The sequence below is a fragment of the Myxocyprinus asiaticus genome, chromosome 35 (assembly GCF_019703515.2).
Source record: "Myxocyprinus asiaticus isolate MX2 ecotype Aquarium Trade chromosome 35, UBuf_Myxa_2, whole genome shotgun sequence".
NCBI lineage: Eukaryota > Metazoa > Chordata > Actinopteri > Cypriniformes > Catostomidae > Myxocyprinus > Myxocyprinus asiaticus.
The window spans coordinates 11,968,488-11,981,007 of NC_059378.1; the positions used below are offsets into that span (position 1 = coordinate 11,968,488).

The 12,520-nt window shown below is 34.5% G+C and overlaps 1 protein-coding gene across 1 annotated transcript; it reads left to right on the forward strand.

Moving 5' to 3' along the window:
* The first annotated feature begins 409 nt into the window (after positions 1 to 409).
* slc6a14 (solute carrier family 6 member 14) lies at positions 410 to 9,732 on the forward strand. Its single transcript, XM_051672712.1, has 14 exons — positions 410 to 510; positions 678 to 846; positions 1,040 to 1,171; positions 1,764 to 1,916; positions 2,236 to 2,350; positions 4,670 to 4,802; positions 5,467 to 5,607; positions 5,741 to 5,969; positions 6,354 to 6,479; positions 6,953 to 7,071; positions 7,293 to 7,392; positions 7,494 to 7,603; positions 7,715 to 7,882; positions 8,530 to 9,732. The coding sequence occupies exons 1-14, from the start codon at positions 463 to 465 to the stop codon at positions 8,665 to 8,667; spliced, it is 1,881 nt and encodes a 626-aa protein (XP_051528672.1). The 5' UTR covers positions 410 to 462; the 3' UTR covers positions 8,668 to 9,732.
* The last annotated feature ends 2,788 nt before the right edge of the window (positions 9,733 to 12,520 follow it).

Consider the following 12,520-nt stretch of genomic DNA (forward strand, 5'->3'; position numbering starts at 1 on the left):
AGGTTGTATTGTACTGTATTGACATTCAAGCTGTCGGTTGATAGTCAGTTGCCAGTGTGTTGTTAAGAGAGATATAATTATGACAGTCCAGTGTGAGATAATAAGATTAATACAGTGCAGTGCTGATGTATATTGATCGTGAGAGATCAAGAGTTCAAAAGTCTGATTGCTTGGGGGAAGAAGCTGTCATGAAGCAAAACTGTATAATTTAATCTGAAAATACTCGTTTGAAGTTCCGTTTTTAGGAGCTATAATCAGGCTGTATGTGCAATGTGCATGAACACACCAAATGTGATGATTTGCCATGTTCAAAAAAAGGGAGGGGTGGGTGGTGGATGGCTGAGGTGTGCAGGATGTGACCTACTATATATAAGACTACCCCCTACAAGTGCAGTTTTCCTCAAGTTCACTCTGTCAGGTGAATTCATCTCTTACCAGTAGCTCTTGAGACTGCACTGAGGAATGAGGAAATACGGCTTGAACAACATCACAGACCTGTTTAAAAACAAGGTAAAAAACAATAGTAGTTTTGTGATTAGAAAATAACAAAATTAATATAAATTATCATGTATAATCATTATTATTATTCAAGAAAATAATACAAATTAAAATTTCTAGAAAACATTAACTAAAGATAATCTTTTGTGATGTTTTTTAATTTTTTTATTTTTTTTTAGGTAAATGATGAATCTAACAAGCCAGACTCTCATGTTGGGACAGAAGATGAGAACACTGATAGGGGGAACTGGACCAGCAAAAGAGAGTACATGCTGTCTATGATCGGCTATGCAGTGGGTCTTGGCAATGTGTGGAGATTTCCCTACTTGGCATACAAACATGGGGGAGGTAAGACTCCTTTTCGCACAAGTAATGTGTGCTAATTGAAATCACTTTCTTATTTGTATAGTAGAGGGGTAAAAGTGTAAAAATACTGCTTCTAGAATCTAAATGCCTTTTTCAATTTTTTGTCACATAATCCTGTATCCCTATCCCTTCTCTCTATCCTGCACACTACTACACATCTCCCTAACAAATCAAGGGGCCTTCCTGATCCCCTACACTATCATGCTGGCTGTTGCTGGCCTGCCCTTGTTCTTCATGGAGAGCTCATTTGGACAGTTCTGCAGCCAAGGTCCCATCAATGTGTGGAAAGCTGTGCCTATACTGCAAGGTAAGCAATGGATACTTAAATATAGAAGTTTTTATTTGTAAGCTCACAGAAATCATATACATTTTGCTCTGGTAATTTAAGTTGAGAGTGTAGCTAATGTTGAAAAAGTCAACATTATTATGATTAATGTTTCACATGCTAGGGATTGTAATCATCATTTTGATCACCTCTGTATTTAATCATAGTACTTTTGTGCTGTTGCTAAGTATTTTGTGTACTATAAATCACAGTTTTGTTCAGAAACTGGTAAATGTAGAGGTTGCAGAAGAGGTGCCTTGAAGGAGAGTTCTGAACTGTGGATTCAGGTTGACTTATTTGGCCGTTGGACATATTTTAAGGTCCATTAATGTAGTAAATGTCTCGGACAGTTTGTAAATGTATCAAACTGACCTTGAGACTTATAGTTAATATGTGTAGTTTTTATGCAGACTGCATACTTTTGCGGTTTGTGGACACTGAAAAAACAAAAATGTTTGCATGTTTTAACTTTTTGCAAGGCTGTTTTGTGCCATGTGTAAATCATTAATCAAACTGATTCAAACACTTATCTTTTATAATAACCTATTTCTTTCTTTTTTTTCTTTTTTTCTAGGTGTTGGCATCACAATGATGCTGGTCAGCACTTTTGTGGCAATCTACTATAATGTCATCATTGCATACAGTATCTACTACCTTTTTGCATCTTTTCAATATCCCCTACCCTGGAGTGGATCTCCAGACACGAGCTGCAACACAACTGAGATAGGTTTGTTATATATACTGTTTCTCTGCCAAAGAGGGCCCTGATGTTAGGCATAGCGTGGCTTTTTGCTCAGAAATTGAAAGAATTTTGAATCTTTCAAGATTAATTGTTTTTATAAGCAATTTTTTTTCCTTTCACATTTAACCCTGTGAAAAATTTAGCTTCCTATTACACATGTGTGCTTAGTGATAAGAGTTTAATATATAACTAGTTCTTTATAGATCTAACTACTCTTTCACATGTACAAAATATTTATCAAGATAAAATAGAATAATGCTGCACAAAATGTTCAAATGATGTATTGTTTATTTGACCTTCTCAGGATGTTGTAATGCGACTGCTTACAATGTTAGTGCTGCAGCACTGAATGTGACTGCTGAGAATCGCACCTGCCTGGATTTTTTACCGGGACAGAGCCCCAGTGAGAAATATTGGGAGTAAGCTAACATTTGTTTTTGTAAAATACCTGCTTGTCATTGGGAAGCTTTTTAAAAATAGGTGCAGGTTGACTCTGTTTATCTGTGTGATTATGCCATAAGTACAAGATACAATGTTAAAGTGGTATTATTTTTTATTTTACAGTGCCCGTGTTACAAATATCACGTTACTATTATGAATTACTAGTAATATCAGTAACAAACATTATGTAAGTACAAACAGCTTTACAAAATAATTGAACAGTAATTACATGTAGTTAAATTAATTTTAACATAAAAATTATGTAAAAATGCTATAGTAAATGCTGTAATTAGTTAACTTTTGATGAAAATAACATGATGGGCCCTGCTAGGGCTAAGTGAATTGCTGTGCCATAAGCAGTGTTGGGTTACTTAAAAGTAGTAATCAACTACTAACTACTCATTATTTCTCTAAAATTGTAATCAGATAACTTTACTAATTACTTCATTTAAAAGTAATCATATTACTAATTACTTTACTTTTAAGTTACTTTCTAAATAATTTTTCCACTCAACAAATTAAAAGTAATGTATATATTTCTTTCTCGTTTATTGTTACACACAAGTCATGTGACTTGTTACAGGGCCATAATTAATGTATTCTACATAAATAATATATTATAAATAAGCATAACCCTATAATGTAATTAAAATTAATTAAATTAATTGAAAGTCAGTAACTGTAATCTAAATTACAAGAAATTTAAATGAAATGCATTACAATACTTTTTTTTTACTAAAAAGTAATTAGATTACACCCAATACTAGCCATAAGCGCAAAGTCAATGGGCATAGCCATGAAGTTTTGGTATTTTCGTGTAAGCATGTGCTAAGTCTTGGTTCAAGTGGGCTTGGCGAAATCTCGCGCGCAAGGCGCTAATCGGGTCAAGTGGAATTTAATTTGGACGTTCTTCTCTGGCACCGTCTGCGTCCTATTATATAAAGTAGTCCATTCCCTCAAGCACCAGCGATATAAACAAAGACAATACATTCATAAGACATTGGTTGTGTAAATGGACTGTATGCAATGAATTAGAAGAATAGAAATATGGACATTATTTTGTGCATTAACTGCATTCTTGTTAAATCACGCTTCTTTTATATGCATGGAAAATGTGGTTCGGAATTTGGAGTAGGCTCCGTTGAATTATAGAGAATGTAAGTATTATTAATCATTTTCATTTACTGACACACAAATCATGGATAGTATTAACAGTTATTGTAACGGCACGCACTTCACTTCTACTGGTCAATTTTTATTTAAAGAAATGTAATTCATTAAAAAAATGTTTTTTACGAAAAATATTTCTAAATTCAAATTACACTTCAAATGAAATGAAAATATAATCAAAATAACAAAGTGGTCAAAAAAACCATTCCAAATATTTTACTCTGTCCAACTTCTTCCACTGGCCCCTTTTGCAGTGATTTAAAAATCACTCTACGACAACAGGTGGAAAAATACCAATACAAATTGCATCATGAATACAATTGTAAATATAAACATAAAAATAATAATCATTGAAAAATAAACCATGACCTATAGATAGTTTAACAACACAAATCTCATACATTTTTGTTTCATAAAGGCTATCGTCAGGGACATAATTTGATGTTCCACCATATTTTCAGAGTTTGGATATTAACTTAATTACCACCTGCTGGTGGAATCTCCAAACTGCAGATGCAGGAACTGAATTTGGACTTTGCGTTGAAAATAGACGTGGTATTGATACGTCTTAGCACAATGACCTATTTCTCAGGAAAATAGCAAATTGCGGCCACGCCCTCCTCCTCGCTACACATACAGTACACCCACAGTTTGCGTGCATACATCCACAGTTAGCGCAAACACTCCCACCCACGGCCACTTGCGCGTTGCGCTGGCTTGAAAATTGTGCTTGGAATTAGCACTCTCACGAAAATGTTATAAGACATAGCACAGTAAGCGCACGGTTGTGGCTTGTGGTGCTGCGCTTTGCGGTTACGAAAATAGAGTGTTAAATTATCTCCTGTAATTTAAAAGACAATACATGTAATTGTACTGTTAAGTATTGTAAAAGTTATTGTAAAAATGTTTTTAGTAAGTAAAAAATACATAGTCACCAAAATGGCATAATCAAAATTGCCACATTTTGTGTTTTGAACTTTTTATGCCCGGATTAAGCTGTAGAGTTTTAGATGAAAAAAAAAAAAAAACTAATATTGTTAGTTTTAGTTTTATTTTTCATTCTTTTTCATATTTTTCAGTGTATTTGTTCATTTTGACATTTTGTTGACTAAATGATCTGTCCTTAGCATGGTTGCCCTTCAGCGCACGATCAGTATGGATGAGACAGGGCCTGTGGTCTGGCACCTGGCCCTCTGCCTGCTGCTCGCATGGATTCTAGTCGCAGCAGCTCTATTCAAAGGCATCAAGTCATCTGGGAAGGTTAGTATTTCAACACAGTAAAGTTACTTTGATGCACTGTAAAGTTCAGGAAAAGAATTGGCTACTTTAAAGCTGAAGTGAGAAAAGACCAGCTTAAACCAGCATGAATTTACTGGTTTATGATGTTTGTTGCTAGTATAACTGGACCAGCAAAGTCATTTACCAGCAAAACTTCACCGGTAAAGCTGGTCGACCAAAGAAGTCTTGATGGTTATGTTAGTTAAGAAACCTAGTGGGGAAACCAGCACTCTCATCCCTTACTGGAGCCAGCATCCAAAACACAACATATACTGGTGACAGACCAGCTGTGGTGGTCTTTTTTAAGCAATGATCCAAGCTTAATATGATGAGACTATGCAAGCAGTTTGTAGGCTGATTACCCTGATCAAAACCAGCCAGACACAGCAACTTTGGCTCAAGAAATGGCATAGACTATCTGTGGACTATCTGTTATGGTGACCAATGGAAGATGGGGGAGTGTTCGGGGAAAGCTGTTTGAAAACAGTCACTATTTTTTCTATTCCATTTGGTGATGCCAGTAGTGCAGAAATGACACACTTCACTTTTAACACATTTGTAAATCACTTTGAGATTGCAAGAGGACAATGCATGATGAACTGAAATTGTGTGGAGTTTTACATACATGATAAATTGGATGTTTTAGGTGGTGTATTTCACAGCTACCTTCCCTTACGTCGTCCTTTTGATCTTGCTGATTCGGGGTGTAACTCTGGAGGGTGCGAAGGATGGCATTGAGTACTACATCGGCGCAAAGTCCAACCTCACCAAACTGGTCGAGGCTGAGGTACAGTTCAAACTCTCTACAATGGTCTAACCTTACTGTTCAGATTCACAAGTAATGCAAAAATATAAAACCAGCACTAATCAGCATAACCTTAGCCGGTCTTTTCAACAGAATTGTCTTATTTTTACTATAGGTTTGGAAGGATGCAGCTACTCAGATATTCTTTTCCCTCTCCGTAGCCTGGGGTGGTTTGATGGCTCTGTCCTCTTACAACAAGTTTTACAACAACTGCTACCAAGACTCTATTATAGTGTGCATTACAAACTGTGGCACCAGTGTCTTTGCTGGCTTTGCCATCTTCTCTATTCTTGGACACATGGCACATGTCTATCGGAGACCTGTGTCTGAAGTTGCAAATGCAGGTGAAGATCTGAAATCTATGTATAGTGTTTTCTGATTCAACATGAGACAGCATATAATGGCATTCACAACCCATTTTACCTCTGCAAAGTGACATAGTTCCGAGTGAAACGAGAGAATGAGAAAACACGTGAGTGTTGCATGGCAGTTTGATCTTTAGCTTGGGCAACTTTTCTCTTTTTTGAACCATGCAGGGGGGATTCCCCTTTGATATTTTGCTGTCCAGGGTCGCCTCAGAAGTTTCTAGTGGGTTACAAGATAAATCTAGTGGGGCAAGCCCAGTGCCAAGCCCCCCCCAGACACAGCCATGAATCAGATTTGCATGCTTTGTCAATAATTAAGTATGTTTAAAAAAATTAAAAAAAACTACTAATTTTGTGTTTTAGGCTTTGGTTTGGCATTCATTGCATACCCTGACGCTCTCTCTAAGCTGCCTATATCACCCCTGTGGTCTATTCTGTTTTTCTTCATGCTGATTACTCTTGGCTTGGACTCCCAGTTTGCAGGAATAGGTAAGACCAAAGTGATTGATCAGTGATTACATTACATTTAAACAAAAATTGAGAGATTGTATAAAGTACTTGGTACACAGTATTGATGCTAAACAATCATATTCAAACCTTATACTGTATTTTCAACCCACAATTCATGCTACCATGTGGCCAGTTGTGTTATTGCAAGTAGGCTTCTCATAGTACAGTACAGTTAGCCCTTTGTACCCATGCAAGTATGTTCACCAGCATCACTTTACTTTCATGTGGTTGTTGAACCAATGCCAACTTCAAGATAATATTTGCTGAATCACAGCAAACAGTGGTAGATCTAGGTGTTCTGACATTTTTATTTAGTTTGAGAAAACAAAACATAACCTTGACCTGTGCAAATTTAGTTTTACAAGACAATCACAATAGCTGTTTTATTAAGAAAACAATTGCCTGTGATTTTCAGTAGCAAATATTTAATTTGAATCATGATCTGTCCACAGAGGTTATCACCACCTGCCTCCAGGATGCCTATCCCCAAGTTTTAAAGTCCAAACGGGGCCTCATTACCACAGCAGTCTGCATTGTTCTCTTTCTGCTCGGCCTGCCATGCGTCACTGGGGTAGGCAAACCATTCTGAGCAGCATTGTAGGAATATAGGTTTAGATTAAAATCATGGTGAAGATGTACTGCATGAGTAGAGGATTCAGCTCTTCACTAAGCATCTTAAAAATACTTAAAACCTTAAACATATTACCAAAATGTATTGCATGAAATGTAGTTGAATAGTGTATTATATGAGTGGATATTAACAAACTGATGTTTATAACCATAATTTTATAGGCAGGAATATATTGGGTGAATTTAATTGACACATTTTGTGCTGGATGGATTCTCCTGGTTGCAGGATTGCTGGAGGTGCTAGGTATATCCATTCTGTATGGTAAATATGATTCTTGTTATGTTAATTTATTTATTCATTTATTTTTTTTGACATTTCTATGCATTGGTCTGTTCATTTCTTAACTGCACTCAAATTTTCAGGTGGTAATCGGTTCATCAAGGATATTGAGATGATGATTAAGACCAAGAGCTCCCTCTTCTGGTTATGGTGGAGGGCTTGCTGGTTTTTTATCACCCCAGTTGTTCTAGCTGTATGTACACTGTCTACTGTCCCTTGATACAGTTTGACACAGAGAGGATAAAATGATAATTGTACATACTGTACATCTAAAACAAATTAATGATTTCTTATTTTTATGCAGATTATTCTTGGATGGTCTTTATATACTTTTACACCCCCCACTTATGGTACCGTTAAATACCCAGAGTGGGGCAATGCCCTGGGCTGGTGTATGACTGCATTTTGCCTCATATGGATCCCTATTGTGGCCGTCTGGAAAGTGTACAAAGCAAACGGAAGTCCCTGGCAGGTAAAGGTGTTTAAATGTTATCTGATAATAGTAATAATAATAATAATAATAATAATAATAATATACATACATACATACATATATATATATATATATATATATATATATATATATATATATATACCTCTGAATTTACTGTGAAGAAAATAATATTGCCAAATCTAAGCACTATGTAGTGACATGCCAGTTTTACTGAAATTAAGGGGGTGAAATACCGTTTCTCTAAGACCCCGTGGTGTTACATACAAATTAGGACAACATGAGAAGACAGAGTGCAACATTTAGGGCACAAGCACCACAAGGTGCTAACAACAAACAAAAACAAAAACCATAAATATGCATAAGTGAAAAACAAAAGGGTATCAGAAATATGCTGATTGCAGTATATGTCAAAGCAGTCAGCGATGTGCAAGAGAGCATGTTGACATTTTGTCTTTATGTAAACTATGGACACTGTAAAAATTATTAATATTAATATATTAATAATTATTATATTTACAGTATATATATATATATATATATATATATATATATATATATATATACTGTACTTTTACAACTGCTTTATTAGGCTTAACAAAAATTATCAGTGGTGTGATTGTATTCGTTAGTCTTTTCATTATGATCTAATGTTTTTTGTTATGCAGCGTGTCAAAACAGCCTGTTCACCCACAGAGGATTGGGGTCCATACTTGGAGTGTCACAGAGGGGAGCGCTATGTTGTAAGAGGCAAGCCTGATGCAAACATCTTTGTAATCTCTAATAATTACACTACTAGGTTATAAAAACAATTTTTTTAAAAATGTATTTTACTTTCTTTTTTTTTTTATTTCTTTTTTTTTAAATGTATTTGTAGCAATGTTCACAGAGAGAACTGAGAGAGTGAATTTTTCTGTCAGTATATCAAATGCAGTGATAAAGCACAGTCTTCATTCAGTCTACATGAACTTGACTAAATATTTCAATGTATATAATTTTAATATGTTTATGTGACAGCTTTTGTGTTTTCTTTCTTTTTCTTACATTATCTTTGAATTTTGTTCAATTTGGAATTTTTTGTGATTTTTTTTTTTTTTTTTGCAAGAGTTTTACATGTTTACATTTATCTCTTTAGGTACTCCTATTACACAATTATTGTAATGCTTATATGTCAAAATCAACATAATTTGACAATTATTCTATACTTTTAATTTTAATTAAAATGTAATATTAATATTTAATGAAAGCTAAACAAGAATCAATTGGGTGACATACATGTAATAGAGAACTCAATACACCAGACTAGGGTGTAGAAAGTGCTTGGGTGACTACTGCAAGTTGGTGATGTAAAAGACAATTTTATGGGATCCATATGACATTGTGCAAATAGAGAGTACTCATGGCATCAACAAAATCAGAATAATAATAATTAAAAATCCTCACCTTATATATATATATATATATATTTTTATTTATTTTTTTTTTAATAATATTCTATTACAAGTAAAAACAGCGGTAAAAAGCTGACAACAACCTCTGAATTTGCTGTGAAGATAATAATATTGCCAAATCTAAGCACTCTGTAGTGACATGCCAGTTTTACTGAAATTAAAAAATATCTCAGACAAGTTTTTAGGATAGGCGGCTAAAATGATGCTAGACAAAAACTTACTTGAACAGGTTGCTCTTCATGTTGTCATAGCCAATCCAAACACTCAAGATGTTGTATGCATATGGAAGCATCTGGGAAATATTATATGACTGAGTAGTTCCATTTGCCAGGAAGGAACAGATCTAAAAAAAAAAATAAAAAAATAAAAAAAAATAAAAGAGTCATTAATCATTGCACTGCATGGTAGACTGAACTAAACTATCGAGCCATCTTTATGCAATTACACATTTTTAATTTAGACAACATGATACAACATAAACTTGAGAAAGAAAATGTTATTTGTTTTCAAAAGTACTACCTCATAGTATGCCCAGATTATAGCCTGTTTAGTGACAGCAGGTTCCGGTCAGTTAGCTATCTTGAAGGTGCGTCCATAGGTGGAAAATCTTACTAGAAGCTTCTCAGCAGGGATGCTATTGATCTTTTTGTAGTTCATTGCATAGTCCTTAATATAATTAACAATTAAGTGCATGGGAATTTCACCAAACACTCTTATATATTCGGGTCTTCAGAGACCCGGCACTTATATCTATCACAAATGGATCTACAAAATGCCCAGATAATGCTACATTTTTATATTATGTTAATATTAATTATATTATATTATATTAATTTATACAAGCAATTATAAAATAATAAAATAAAATATATTCTGATAAATTTTGATGTTTTATTTTTCATATATCAAAGAGATAATTCAACAAATCAGGACAAATCTAGATCAGGATTAATTAATTTCACACTGAAATTTCATGAGACGCAACTGGCTGTCAAACACATATTGAGCTACACATAACACATAATCTACACATAAGCTACACATAGTAAAGTATTTTCTCAGACATTTATTGAGTCTAAATAGATGCACAATTTACATAACTTCAGTAGTACACCCAAGTGACAACAGTCATATCATACTGTTCATGTGCTGTACTTCCTATAGTTTACTTCCATGTTGTTTCTTCATGAAATAGCAATGTCAAATGTAAATAAAGTCAATCACTGAAGCAACAGTTCCACCTTGCTATAATTTATGGATGTGCAAAAAAACAAACAAACAAACAAAAAAAGACACTCTACATACCTAGGATATCTAATGACCCTATACATTTTTGGTATACTTTAGCCATAATTTTATTTATTTATTTATTGTGATTTTTGATATTTTTTGTTTTACACTACTTATAAGAGACAGATTGAGGAATACGAAAGAGGTGTGCTCAACACCAAAAAAATGGATGAGGTACAGGGGGTTGAATGAGGTCCAGGGTCATTAAAGACCCGAGGTATAAAGACTTATCTCTCCCTTTTGGCTGCCAAAATCTCTTCCACCAACTGCCAATAGATTGCCAGATTGCCATTCCTGATGGAACAACACAAGTTGACATATTTGAATAGTTCCACAAAATAATAGATTAATCAGAGAGAACTGGAGAATGCATTTTGGGTTCAATATTGAAAGTCCTTTTGTGGTATATAGAATATACCACAAAAAAGTACTAACTGGTTCTTTGAGGGCTAATCTGTTCGTAATTCACCTCGTCATCCCACGAAAATCTGTCCTTTGATCTTGTTGCTCTTCATGCCATCCAAGGCAGATCAGGTGGTCATGTATGGGTCAAACATGGGCAAAAGCTTTCCATAGGTCTGTACTGACCCCAGTTGTTGAAGTAACATGTAAACAGGTTGATCCTAATCTGATCCTGCCAGTCATATTTTTAAGTCTATGTTGTCCAAAGCTTAAAAGCTTTGCAAGAAATGTATCTTCAAGCCATTCAAATCCATGTAATAGCATAAAGATAGAATAGAGGAGTTTTCCAATTTACCAAAACAAATCAGTAGCATGTTCATTGTGCCTACAGCATGTGGTTAACAGTTAATCTGTGCCTTTATATACCTGCCTACTTTGATAGGACCACCTGTCATATCTGATTTGCTTTCAGTCATATTTAGATGACTGGATCGTAATGGGTAGCTTAATATAAAATTCATAGTCAGCATGCAAAACATTTTCAAGAGTTCACTTCGCAAAGCAGAAATTAAACAGACAAATTAAAAGGGCAAATCTGTCCTTGTGTTCACTAACACTATCTAGCTTATTTAAACTTTTATTTTAATATTTTGCTTTTTTTTTTTTTGCAATGTTTAAGTAAGACAAATGATTTGGTTAAATGACAATCTCCTCTTTGACCGACATTATAATTTCCACCATCAAACAATGTCTCATGGTCAAAAGTCTCATGACCTTTTTTTTTTTTTTGCGCACTATGCAATTACTAATGTTGTAAGCAGTCATTTAATGTTTACTTACTATGGTATTTCTTTATTTTCTTCTTCAAATGTGTTCACTTCAAAGTGCTCTGTCATTAAATGTACACTCAGTAACTTTTGTCTTTGTGTCATCTTGGACATACACTGACACCTAGTGGCTTGGATGCAGCATCATTCAAAATCAATAGTTTTCAGTTTCAGATGCCATTGTAGAAATTTAGTATTCACAGTCAGCTGTGATTACTTTAATCAATGAGTGAAAGTTTCAAATAACAGGGCGGTTACTAAGATTAAGCGAGTAGTATTCGGCTGGTCATGTGATTCTAAAATGGCAGCCCCCATGTGTGGACCCTCTCCATGTAGAATAAAACAGCTTTTAGAAGGTTACTGATATGACTGGAGTCTTCATTTTAATGTGAGTGGTCATGATTTCCTAAATATACTGCAAAATTAAATTTCATGTTTTTAGGAGTTTTAGGAAATGACTGAGTGTACCTTTAAGGAAAACTTGTTTTTCTTTTCCTTCCTGGAATTTCTTACAATAAGCAATGCTCATAAATTGTGAACAGCTATGTAAATATCTTCCAGGTCTGAGATTGAAAATTTTCTTTTCATAACATTCTAACCACTCTTTGGAAGCAGTTCTACCACCAACATTCTTGTCTTTATCTTGAATAATTTAAAAACTGAACAAAGTAGGTGTAAACATTTTATAA

Coding starts and splice junctions, on each gene's coding strand:
- slc6a14 (XM_051672712.1), top strand. CDS start 463: ATGAGGAAATACGGCTTGAACAACATCACAGACCTGTTTAAAAACAAG. Junction 2,351..4,669: donor CCCAGTGAGAAATATTGGGA/GTAAGCTAACAT, acceptor ATCTGTCCTTAG/CATGGTTGCCCTTCAGCGCA. Junction 7,883..8,529: donor CAAACGGAAGTCCCTGGCAG/GTAAAGGTGTTT, acceptor TTTGTTATGCAG/CGTGTCAAAACAGCCTGTTC.